Genomic DNA, 12,081 nt, shown 5'->3' with positions numbered 1-12,081 from the left:
GCGAACGTACTCTGTCGAGCTTGATGTTTGTTTGAGTATTAGCGTACTTGATGGTGCTCAGTACTCGAATGAGCATCAAGCCGTGTTCGACCCCGCCCAGTTTTTGGCTCCTCCCCGCTGTGACGTGCCTCTTTTGGCCCCTCTCCGCTGCAGCGCATGCCAATGGCAATTTTTTTGTTAGGCGGGGGAGAGGGAGAGACAGAGGCAGAGGCAGACCTAGGGAAAAAAAAGCTCGGCCCCCGGCGTCCCACATACAAAAATGCTCGAGTCTCCCATTGTAGTCAATGGGGCTCGTTACTCCAGTAGAGCTCTTGAATTTTACGAAAAGCTCGACTCGAATAACACGGACCCGAGCATTTGGGTGCTCGCTCATCTCTAATAATGGTTTATCTCAGAAAACTCCATTTAAGCTTGAACGTAGTTTCTGTTTAATTGTGCAGTGTAGAATGATCATAATGATCAAATTCTATGAAACATAACTTTTATAGTATAACTTCCACCCACTCAATTCTGAATACGTGGGATAATAGTTAAGTCAATAGAGTTAAGAAGGCACAGATGGTGTGAAATAATGTGATAGTCACATAACTTCGGGTCACTTTAGCTCGATTTCCTATATTCTTCATGTAAATATTTGTCCTTCTCTCTAGGCAGGTGTGTCTGGCGACAGGCGGTCTGTTTCCCCATGCCCTATTAGTCAGCAGTCCACTGTTCCTCAGTCATCTGTAAGTTTCAGTTCTCACATTTTATTGTCAAACTTATCTTTCTTTTATCTTGCAACATATAAATAACAAAGTAATAGCCGCGTTCATGAATAGCCTGGCACCAAGATCTGGGCATGACTTTAATTGCGGAGATGGAATACTTGTGCTCATGAAAACAACCCAGTTACTGCATGACCTGCGCTAACTACAAATATACTGACGTTGTTTTATATACAAATGAATAATGCAAAAGTTCAGTATGAAACCGTTAAGAGAAAAAGTATCTGGAAGTGGCTGGGAGTCACAATCCCTATGAAAACACAAGCTAATAAAATGCACTACAGGAGAGACGCTTTTTACGGGTTATTTCCTTATTTTTTAACCTTTCTAGTATTTCTAAGTCTTCATTGCAATAAACATAACTTCTATGCTCTTTAATTGTTATATACGCTTAAATAAGTATAATAAAACATATATGGTAAGAAAACATTATAGTTTGTGGCTGCTTGATCTACATGCTGCAGCATCTTCTCCTACCACTTGTCATATGCCTCCAGCCTACCTTCAAGGCTGGAGATGCTGCTAGGTTTCTCAGTTCATTATTCTTGGTTCTCTTACCAACAAAGCCTTTATTGTAACTGGCAACATTAGCAGCATACCTAGCCATTTATACACCCGTTATTGGGTAGTTTGCTCTCATTACTAATTTTTCTTGGATATAAACGTGGGTTTGATAGTAATACCTAGTCTCCCTTTCTCATAGCTTGCTGTCCACTGCCTGCTGACAAGTGTGTTACTGGAGAGGGGAAGGGGAGGAGGGAGGGGGCCTCACATATAGACATCCTGCTGCAGCTAATAACGTGTCATTAGTTGTTGTTTATTCACATCTCCACTGCTCAGTCTTGCTGTACACTGTCCTAGAATTAGCAGTTCTCTGTGCACACTTTGTAAAACACAGCACAGCAGCAAGGCTTCTCCACCAGTTCTGAGAAATTTGAGAATCAGATGTACATACTGCAGAGGGAGAAAATGGAGCAAAATGCAGTCCAGATATAGAGTTATTCCTCATCTATGCACATGACCGCTTATTCTGAAAAGCTAGTTACACTTTAAAGCGACCTTCCAGTTTCTGCAAAACATTCTCTTCTAGGAGGAGCGGTGGAGGGTATATTGCCTGCAGTTGTTCTCTGAGGCTCCGTCAATCTGCCAGGTTTGGGCCCTTTTTTCGACCATCCAAGATTGCTGCAGCAGTTTTCTATCTTCCGAATACACGCTGTGCAATGCTCTCTGATTAGCCAGTGCTGATCACATAAACAGCTCTGGCCAATCTGAGAGTAGATATAGTGCGTTAAGGGTCTAGCACTACCAAAGCATTGTGGAGATTGGGTAGTCTGAAGATTGTGTTGACCAACGGAATCTGGAACTGGCAGAACAATTACAGGAAATGTACCCCCTATGCCCTCTGGTTCTGGGACAGAATTGTGTCCTGAAACTGGAAGGTCACTTAAACTAAAACAGACATTTTTAGCGGACTTGACCTCCTTAGGATACCTGTACATTGTGTGTCCCAGACACACATAGCGCACCCATTTTATCACTGATTGTTGGGCTACACCTTTACTGGCCATTGTTTGCCGTTGCATGCGTTCTATTCAGCTGGGATACACCTTATACTGGTACCCTTGAGCTGTCTCCAAAACTCTCTATTGTAATTGATCCACTTAGCCAATACATGTGTTCCCTGATGTGTACACTTGTTTTCATCGCCACTGGCTGTTCCACCTCCCTTCCTCTACAAGGAAGTCATTCCATGGCTGCTGCTCTCCACATTGGCACCTCGTCTTATCTGACTCAAGTTCCCACCACTTCGGTGATATGTCCTAACTTGGTGTTAAATGATGTAAAAAAAGAAATGCTGTTCATCCATTTATTTGGTGTAGTTTTTGTTTATTATCTGAAGTGTAAATTTAGTTGTATAAGATGACCTCTTTTGCTGAAATCTGAACAGTTTAGTTTGATTAGCTTACATTTGACCTGCATTATTCCTTCTTGCTCCGTTATTTCTGTTTCATAGCTTTAAACTTTTTGTTTTCTCTCAAGCTTAATCTCTCCACATCTCCTCCTCCAACACAAATTGTAAGTCGATCACAAGCATCCAGCACAACGAGCAGCAGTATTACCCAGAAGACAATGTTACTTGGAAGTACTTCTCCATCCCTGAGTGCAAGCCAGGCTCAGATGTACCTGCGAGCCCAGATGGTGAGATTGTCTCTTTTTGTCCAGTTTTGTATCTATTTTTTTTTTTTCCTCAGTTGATTTTTTTTTTCTTTGTCTGGTTTGCTAGGGGCTTCATGTAATATACATATTAAGTATTTATTTTTAATTGATTTTGTTTCTAAAGGTTCAAACAATAGTTCCAATGGCCGAAAGTGAACGATAACCGTTCAGTCGCAAGCCGACCAACGAGAATTATTCAGTTTCTGCAGACATAAAAATCATTGTTGGCTCGTTTACTTGTCGTTCCGTTTAAACAGCGCTCGTGGAGTGTCTCACATAAGAATGTAGAACATTGTACAAGAAGTGAATGATTCTCGTTGAAAGGTTAGGGCTCTTGGAAGGGGAGGACAAAAATAACAAAATGAACACAGCTCAGTGGTCCTGACAGGAGACACCAACCTACCGCCACCACAGAGATCCAGTGGGCTGAAGGACCTGCAGTGATGTCACTACTGTGGGATAAGCCGACAGCAGCCACTAGGACCTGTAATGACATCACCGTCATGTGATCACTTGTGTTGGTGGAGTCAGGGATCACATGACCAGGGGCTGATCACTGTATCCAGGAAGCATATTAACATCTTCATCAGCACCTCTGGCCCTATTCAGCAATTCCAGCAACCTGATTAGTTCTGATTCACAATTCCAGCAACCTGATTGGTTATTAGGGCAGAAGTGCTGATGAAGATGTTAATATGCTTGTAAATAGTTTATTATCATATAACATTGGAAGGTATTTTAAAACTATTTCCCTGATTTTATGAAAGTGTCTAATGTACTGTAAAATGTACTTTCCCAACCCTAACTCACGCACCCACCAATTACAATGACATAAGTCTAGGCTGCAAAACACAGGAAATGTCGTGCACTATTAGCCAGTGTAAAAACCGCAGTGTGGCAGGATGCTTTTGTATGTAGACAATCACACAAAAGATAAAAGGCACACCTAAGAAGTAAAGATGTATATGTTTCTATAAAAAAAAAAGTATTTTTCTGATCTATATTTACAGCATTCAATTTTCATAAGTACTAGGGACAAAGTTTCCATTAGAAGATGAGTTCCACCAACAGTGTACTGAGAACCATATATAAGCTCCATATTCATGATAACACCCGTAGGCCTCCAGACACCTGTCTGATTTATGCACAGGCTGCACATAGCATGTCCTGTTTATCATCTGTTTTGGTGATCAGTGTGCATGTCCTCGTAGCCCTAGAATGGGGCCATGTGCTGTCTGTAGATTAACATGGACAGCACACGACCCCAAATCTGCTAGTGTGCCTTAAAGGGGGATCCTGTCAGCTTGACCATGCTGCTCAAACTGCAAGCAGCATGCAATAGAGCAGAAGGAGCTAATCAGATTGCTAAAAGATTCCGTACAGCTCAAGTTTTATTTATTTATATCTCCAAGTCCAGTGGGCGGTCCTGTCAGTCATTGATAGCTAACTCTGTATGACTGTGTACAGAAATAGCTGTCAATCACTGATAGCTCCGCCCACTGGACCTCAAAGCTCAGAATGAGCAGAGATATAAATGAATAAATTACAAGTTACACTGAACTTTCTTACTTTTACACTTTTTTGCACAAACCTATGTATCAATCTGCTCAGCTTCTCCTGCTGTGTAACGTTCTGCCTGTAGTTTGGACAGTATGTTCCTGCTGACAGGTTCCCTTTCAATGTCTTCAGCATTAAAATGTACCTGTCCTTTCAGGTTACATTTCAGAATAATCAGTTGTGTGTACATGAGGAGTAGAGCACTATTTTTGCTCATCATATGACTTTTACCTAGCATCTTTTAGCAGTTTGCCCTCTGCAGGCTCCATCTCTAAGCTGGTGCCCGGAAACCTTCTGTGATGTCTCTAATAGACAGCAAACATAGAGATGAGGAGATCCTGCTCCCCTTTCTCTATCTCCAACAGCATGTAGGGCATTATATAGCAGTACTGAGCAGTGTAGCTGTGACTTCAGCACTGGAGTTAGGCAGTAAATCAATTACTAGAAGCTGCACCATCACTCTGTATCTCTTCCCTCCTCTCCATAAACCTATGGGCAGAATGTCTTCATAGTCCCATAGTGAACTGTTTTGTATGAAGACAGAGTTTAACCCCTTTAAAGTACAGTTCCTATTTAGGGGTAGGTCCTGACATGGCGGAAGTATTTGCCTTACCACAAACTTACAGCAATTATCAGTACAAGGGGATGGGGTTTTCCAAATACTATCCCTATGTAGCTGAAAAAAACTGCTTGAAAATGTTTTAAAATGAAAAACATAATTGTATCACAGTGGATAATATTTGCTCTTTCTCTGTGTTATCTGTAGCTTATTTTCACTCCGGCTGCCACTGTTGCGGCCGTGCAGTCTGACATTCCAATGATTTCATCATCTGCTTCTTCAACCTCCAGTCAGTCATCTGCCACTCAGGTAAGGAAGTGGGGAAAAAACTCTTCCCACTGCAGCCAGTTTTTACCTTTGTGACACAGCCCCGTTTTTCTTTTTTCAAGGTTTTATTTCTGCTTTTTAACCAAAGTACCAAAATAAAATTGCAACACATTATTCTTTCAAAATATGTTTATTAATTTTCCAGGCAACATTACAGTCTTGGATACATTTATAAATGATGGGCAATGCAAGATATTATACGTCGTGAAGGGGTCGTGGGTGACCACCATGGGGCCCCCCTGTGAGGGTTGTGTGCCCTTCAGTTTCTAAGTTGACCTCCGAGCCACCATCATTGTGTTTTTTGTAGCTGGAGGCCCTGGTAGCCCCCACGCCCCAGGAAGCATTATCAGTAAACTTCTCGGTGGCTTCCCGGTTGGTGGAAAACTGCAATGCAAACCGTTTTATAGGTAAAACAACTGAAAACATGTAAAAATAACGTAGCTAACTTTAGAATGAGTAGAAAAGAAAAGTGAAAGAAGGGCGTTGAAGGGAAAGGGCGTGGGTATGGGTATGTTAGCTGGGGGGGAGGGAGGGGGGGGGTTGGTCTTTATCTACCTTCCTGTGTCGCTTCTATTAGTGGTACGGGATGAAACGGGGCTGATTTGGCTATTAAAGAAGAAGAAGAAGGAAAGGAGGGGTCTGGTTCCCGCTGCCTCCCTCTATCCCCGTCTACATTGATCCATCTGCCAGCCATTTCTGGAAGGATGTGGAACCTTTAAAGTCTACCCAGGGCGCCCATGGGTCGCCGGCATTCACCTGGATCCGATTGGGTTCCAGGTCGGAGTTTCGGAAGTCCTCCATGTATTTGATGTGTTCTACTGCCTCTACCCAAGTTGTCCTCCGAATCGCTTCTGTTTGTCTCCAGTGCTGTGAGATAATCAGTCGCATTGCCATAATAAAATGAATTAAGAGCCCTTTTTTGACCCGAGATATGCGGCTTGGCAGCATGGAGAGGAGGGCCATCTCCGGGGTCAGGACTGTAGAGGACCTGCTGATTTTTTTGGTGCACCCTGGCGATGTCCCCCCAGAGAGGAGCAATTAACGGGCACGACCACCATATGTGCAACATTGTTCCTACCTCTGAGCAGCATCTACAGCAATCCTCCGAGATTTCTGGGAAAATTTTGTGAAGTCTGTCCGGGGTTCTGTACCATTGCGTTACAATCTTATAGTTAAGCTCTTGGCCTTTGATGGATATGGACATCTTTTGGGAGAGTGCGTACGATCGGCTCCAGAGCTCCCCAGAGTACTGTCCTCCGAGCGCTTCCTCCCATCTCACCTCCCATGGCAAGCGTGCCTCCTCCGACCTCCCTTCGAGCAACAACCTATACAGCAGAGATATAGTGTGGGGTGGGGAAGTGGGGGCGACACATAGCTCCTCGAATGGGGTGAGGTTCGAGTCTAGCAGGTTAGGTTCCCTTAAGGAGCCTAAATAGTCTCTAACTTGCAAGTATTGCATCCAGGCGCCTGGCTTTGGTCTGTGATTTCCAATAATGTTAGCCATGGGGCGCATGCCCTCCGGTCCCCAGACCTCTCGGGCTTGTGGTTTGGGACTGTCCGGGAGGAAGGTTAATTTCGATACATTCAGTGTGGCCGGGATTTGAGGGTTCCCGGTGAGTGGTGTCAGGGGGCCGGGTACTTTTGTTATCCTCCTGTTGCTTGTTACTCGCCTCCATGCCCTCATTAAGTTCAGGGCGAGGGGGGATGCCCTCCGTCCTTTCCAGTCTGTTTTCCATGGTACCCAGAATGCGCCTCCCAGGTTTACGCTGTTCTGCTCTAGTTCTAAGGTCACCCACATTTTTTGGTTTGGATGGTGCAGTATGTCCAGGATACAGTTCCCTACTGTTGCCTTGTGGTATAATTCGAGGTCCGGAAGACCTGGCCGTCCTGGGACGCGATAAGGTCTTATAACTTATTCTAGGTTTAAGGCCTCTCCAGACAAATCTAGCTAAGGCCCTCTGCAGTTTGATGAAGAAGCTCTTAGGGATGTCATAGGGTACGGTCTGGAAGACATAGAGGATTCTTGGTAATATATTCATCTTGAGGGAGTTGATTCTCCCGAACCATGATAAATGTAACCTGGACCAGCCTTCCAGTTCTGTCTCAAATATAGATAATAATGGTTTAAAGTTTAAGTCAAAGGTATCTAGCGGGTTGGCTGGGATGTGTATACCTAAGTATTTTAATGCGTCGTCCCTCCATTTAAAGGGTAGGGACTTACTTAGCCGGGCGGCCTCTGCGGTTGGTAGGGATATATTTAGTATCTCAGATTTTTGGGGGTTCATTTTAAAATTACTGAGTTTCCCGTACCTTGCTAGTTCTGCTGTGATTTCGGGCAGTGAGGTGTCAGGGCGCGTTACATATTGTAGCAGGTCGTCTGCAAAGATAGATAATTTAAGTTCCTCCCTATTCCCCGCCATCCCCTTGATGTTGGGGTTCTTCCTCAACGCCGTTGCCAAGGGCTCCATCGCCAAGATGTATAAGAGTGGGGAAAGGGGGCAGCCCTGCCTGGTGCCGTTCCGGATCTGAAGAGGGGCAGACAGTAGGCCGTTGACCCTGATCCTCGCTGAGGGCGCGCTGTATAGGGACATTATCCAAGAGAGGACCCGCTGGCCCAGACCCACCTCCCTCAGCGTCTGCTCCAAGAAGGACCATCTCATCCTGTCAAACGCCTTCTCAGCGTCTATCGCGAGAAGGCACGGGGGTGCCTAAGTCTCGAGCTTTATTGATCAAGGATGTTGTTTTGATCGTATTGTCCCTGCCAGGGACAAATCCGACTTGGTCTGCATGGATGAGGGATGAGGGGATTTAGTCTGTTTGCCAGGATTTGTGCAAATATTTTAAGATCGCTGTTTATGAGGGAGATGGGTCTGTAGTTTTTGCAGTAGCGAGGCCCTTCCCGGGTTTCAGGATTACTGCAATGTTGGCCTGCAGGGCCTGGGGATGGGGGGGGGGGGGGGGGATTGGGCAACCCTGAGATACCGCGTTAAAGGCTGCTAGCATGATTTCAGACAACTTGTTTTTATAAAAGGTTTTATAAAATCTAGGTGTGAACCCGTCTGGGCCTGGGCTTTTCCCCAGTTTCAGGTCCTGTATCACCTGAGTCAGTTCCTGAGGTGAGAGGTCTTCTTCAAGTGCCTCTGCCTCAGGCTGCGGGATAGTTGTATGTGTATGCTGTTGTAGGTACTGAATAGTGCGTTCATTTTGGGAGTGTCCTTCTGTCTCCTCAGGGCAGGGGATATTATATAGCTCAGAGTAATAGGCCCTAAAGGTCTCAAGGATCTTACTCGGGGCGTGGATCTCCGCTCCCGAGGAGTCGAAGATAGACAAAACGTTTGTCTGTGGGGCCCATGGGCGGAGAGCCCTCGCTAGCCACCTCCCACTCTTATTGCCGTACTCGTAGCAGCCCGCCCGAAATTCGTCTCTAATGTGCAGAGTGTGCTGATCAAGTATGGCTAAGATTTTGTGTCTAATGTTGGTTATTTCAGTTAGTAGAGCCGCTGATTTCTGGAGTTTGTTGGCTGTCTCGTGCGATTCTAATTCCTGAAACAACTGTTTAAGTTTGTGAGATCTTTCCCGCTTGAGTCTCGAGCCGTGTGATATGAACACCCCTCTCAGGGTGCATTTCAATGCCTCCCACTTAATGGGTGCTGGGGTCGTGTCGAGTGAGTGTGTCTCTAGAAAGGTCTCTATTGTCCTAGTTATGTCGGCCGAGCATGCGGTGTCTTTAAGTAGGTTGTCGTTCAATTTCCAGTTGTAACCTCTATATCCCTGCGTGATGGGGTTTAGTTCTCCCAGGATCGGGGCATGGTCAGACCAAATAAAGTGCCCTATGGAGCATTTGGGGGGTCCGTCAAGTAGTTTGTGGGAAACGAAGATGTAATCAATTCTGCTGTACGTGTTGTGTACTCTCGAGTGGCAGCTAAAGTCTCTGTCGGCAAGTTGTAAACTCACCAGCATCTTCTTAAGCTTCCGTATGGTCGAGTGCGAGACCGAGGAGCGCCCGGAGGAGGTATCCTGATGCGGGTCCATGGGGGTGTTGAAGTTGCCTCCTGCTATAATCAACGTGTTTTCGGCGAACTTCGACAGTCTCTCGAGAGCCCTGGAGCCGAAGGACGCCTGCCCCTGGTTGGGAAAGTAAAAGTTAGCGAGGGTATAAATTTCGCTTAGCAATTTTAGTTTTAGAAATATATATCTTCCCTCTTCCTCCTTTTCTGTTGCCAGGATTTGAGGCTTAAGGGATCTATGGAATGCTATGGATACTCCTACTAATTTACGGTTTGGATGAGGGGCATGATACCAGTATGGGTAGTATCGGTTATGACAACTAGGTATACTCGTGGCAGTAAAGTGGGTTTCCTGGAAAAAGGCTATTACGATTTTCTTTTTGTGGAGGCTATATAAAATTTGATTCCTTTTACCAAGACTATTGAGGCCTCTAGCATTGTAAGAGCTTACTGTCAGTGACGCCATCTCTTGCCGTCTGGAGGGAGCATCACCAGGGCCCACAAACAAGGAGTCCCCTGGTGTGGTGAAGGTAGACCTTGTGGGACAGGGATTGGAGGGGGGGAGAGATTAGAGGGGGGGGAAATAGGGTATAGAAAAATAGGCAAAACATATGTACACATGTTGAGGTGGGGTCTTAGGCCAGGGAGACCCCGCCTCGTTAAGTAACAATCACGTAGCAAATAAGGCTACGGAGATAGATTAACAAAAGTTGCAGCAACCGGTGCTGCTGGCCTAGATTGGGGGAAACTGTACCAGAATATCAGGCTTCAGCTGCCTCTAAACCCCGGCGTTTGTAACAGAACCCAACGAAGGGTATATTTCGATAAAGGCATCCACGGGCGTTGTCAATGGGAGCTCCGCCAGTTGCAGCTAGGCGAGCATCTCAAGAAAATGGGGTTGCGAGGAGGAGGGATTCTTCCTCCTAGGTTTAGTGCTTCCCTGTAGGGCCTGCCAGGTTTCTCTCGGGGGCAACGAATCCGGGGCGCTCACTTTAGGCCAGTCGGGGATTGCAATCATAGGGAGTTCGAGCTTGGCCAGAAACTTTGGGAGGTCCCCGAGGCCTCTGAAGATGGCAGTGCTTCCTTCTTTTCCTGCTTGTAACTGGAAGGGGTAGCCCCAGCGGTATGGGATGTTCTTCTCTTTTAGTGCTGTCAGCACAGGGCGTAGTGCTCTTCGTAGCTGGAAGGTTCTTCTTGACAGGTCGGGGAGCACCAGGAGGGTATTGTCCTTGTATGTTAGAGGGCCTTTCTCTCTAATTTTCCGTATTAATTCCTCTTTTTCTTTATAAAAATGTATTCGGCAGATAACATCCCGCGGTCTGGCCGGGTCGGAGCTTTTTGGGCCTAGGGACCTGTGGATCCTGTCTATCTCTACCGGGTTGTCGCTGGATCGGTTGAGGATGCCGTTGAAACACTTTGTTGCCCACTTTTCCAGGCGGGCTGGTTCTACTTCCTCGCTTAGGCCGCGAATACGGACGTTATTTTTTCTGTTGCGGTTTTCTATATTGTTCAATTGCGTTAATATGTTAGCGAACTGTGAGGAGTGGTCTTGCAGAATATTATGGTGTTCGACCAGCTGTGTCTGGAGTTCGGTCTGTACTTCTTCTGAATCAGCGACCCTGTGCCCGATGTGCTTTATTTCGGTTTGCAGTGCTTCAATTGCTTGCGTTTGCACGCTCGCTGCTTTTGTCAGCAGGGCGTCTATTTCATTTCTGGTGGGGATGCTTCTCAAGTGCGCTTTCCAATCCCACGAGTCGCTGTCGTCGTCATCTGCCTCTGAACCGTGTATTGAGGTATAGCTTGTGTGGCCATGATTTTTGCGGCTCTTTGCAGGTGTAGTTAGTGTTGGACTGTTATTGTCTCTAGGGCTCCCGCAGGAGGTGTTTCCGGGGTCTTCTTGGGGCAGGGGTTCATAGGGGTTTTCCTTTCCTACGCTTGCTGCTGGTGGGGTAGAGGTAGGGGCTTCTCCCTCTTGGGCCTGCAGGTTCTGGTGCATTGTGTTATTCCCCTCCGTCTGCTGTGGGTCAGGGCTCCTGTTCCCCAGGTCTGTGTCAGTGGGCGCAGGATGCTGGTGCGCTCCCTGGGTCCAGGTGGCCTCCCCTGCTTCCCTGCTTGCCCCCTTTCGGGTTGCTTTCTGTCCCGGGGGGTCTAGTGAGGTGTCTTTGGTGTCTCTGGCTGCGGGTGGCCTCTTGGGAATGGCGCCGGTGGCGGTGGGCGGGGCCTGTCGCGGGACGCTTCTCAGCATTTTGGGCTGCCGCTGTGGCTGTGGGGACGTGTCCCTTCGGTCCCGGGGGTCTGCTGGGCTGCTGTGGGTGCCCTGCGATGCGGCAGGTTGAAGAGGAGTCTTCCCTGGGGCTCCGGCGCCGGGCGGCGGTGAAGCTCCGCCCACCTTCCTGAGCGGCGGCGCCATCTTGCGTCTCTCAGGGGCTGCCGGCCGCTTCGGCAGGATGCCGATGTATGCGTCCAGGGGCCCCGAATCTTCTCCGGTAGTCGTCCCCCAGTCTACCCTCTTCTTTATGCGGCCCATCACCCGGATTGTGCGCCCGTGGATGCGGTAGGAAACGCTTAGAAGCCGGGGCTCGGCGGGAGCCTTCTGCAGGTGCTGCCTACTGCCTCATAGCCTTGGCCAGGCCCCGTAACACATTATTCT

At 47.1% G+C, this 12,081-nt stretch overlaps 1 protein-coding gene across 6 annotated transcripts in view; it reads left to right on the top strand.

The window, feature by feature from the left end:
- PHC3 (polyhomeotic homolog 3) overlaps positions 1-12,081 on the top strand; it is a 63,859-nt gene that overhangs the window by 13,515 nt on the left and 38,263 nt on the right. For all 6 annotated transcript variants that reach the window (XR_010792639.1, XR_010792638.1, XM_066600961.1 and 3 more), the window contains exons 4-6: positions 651-725; positions 2,805-2,963; positions 5,305-5,406. Coding sequence is in view for 4 of the 6 variants with exons in the window: in XM_066600961.1 (XP_066457058.1) it covers positions 651-725; positions 2,805-2,963; positions 5,305-5,406 (336 nt within the window). In the remaining 2 variants the exon portion in view is untranslated. The remainder of the gene's footprint in view (positions 1-650; positions 726-2,804; positions 2,964-5,304; positions 5,407-12,081) is intronic.

Source organism: Eleutherodactylus coqui, chromosome 1, assembly GCF_035609145.1.
Source record: "Eleutherodactylus coqui strain aEleCoq1 chromosome 1, aEleCoq1.hap1, whole genome shotgun sequence".
In the NCBI taxonomy this organism is placed as follows: Eukaryota; Metazoa; Chordata; class Amphibia; order Anura; family Eleutherodactylidae; genus Eleutherodactylus; species Eleutherodactylus coqui.
The sequence above is the reverse complement of the archived record's forward strand: the minus strand, read 5'-3'. Positions and strand labels throughout refer to the sequence as shown.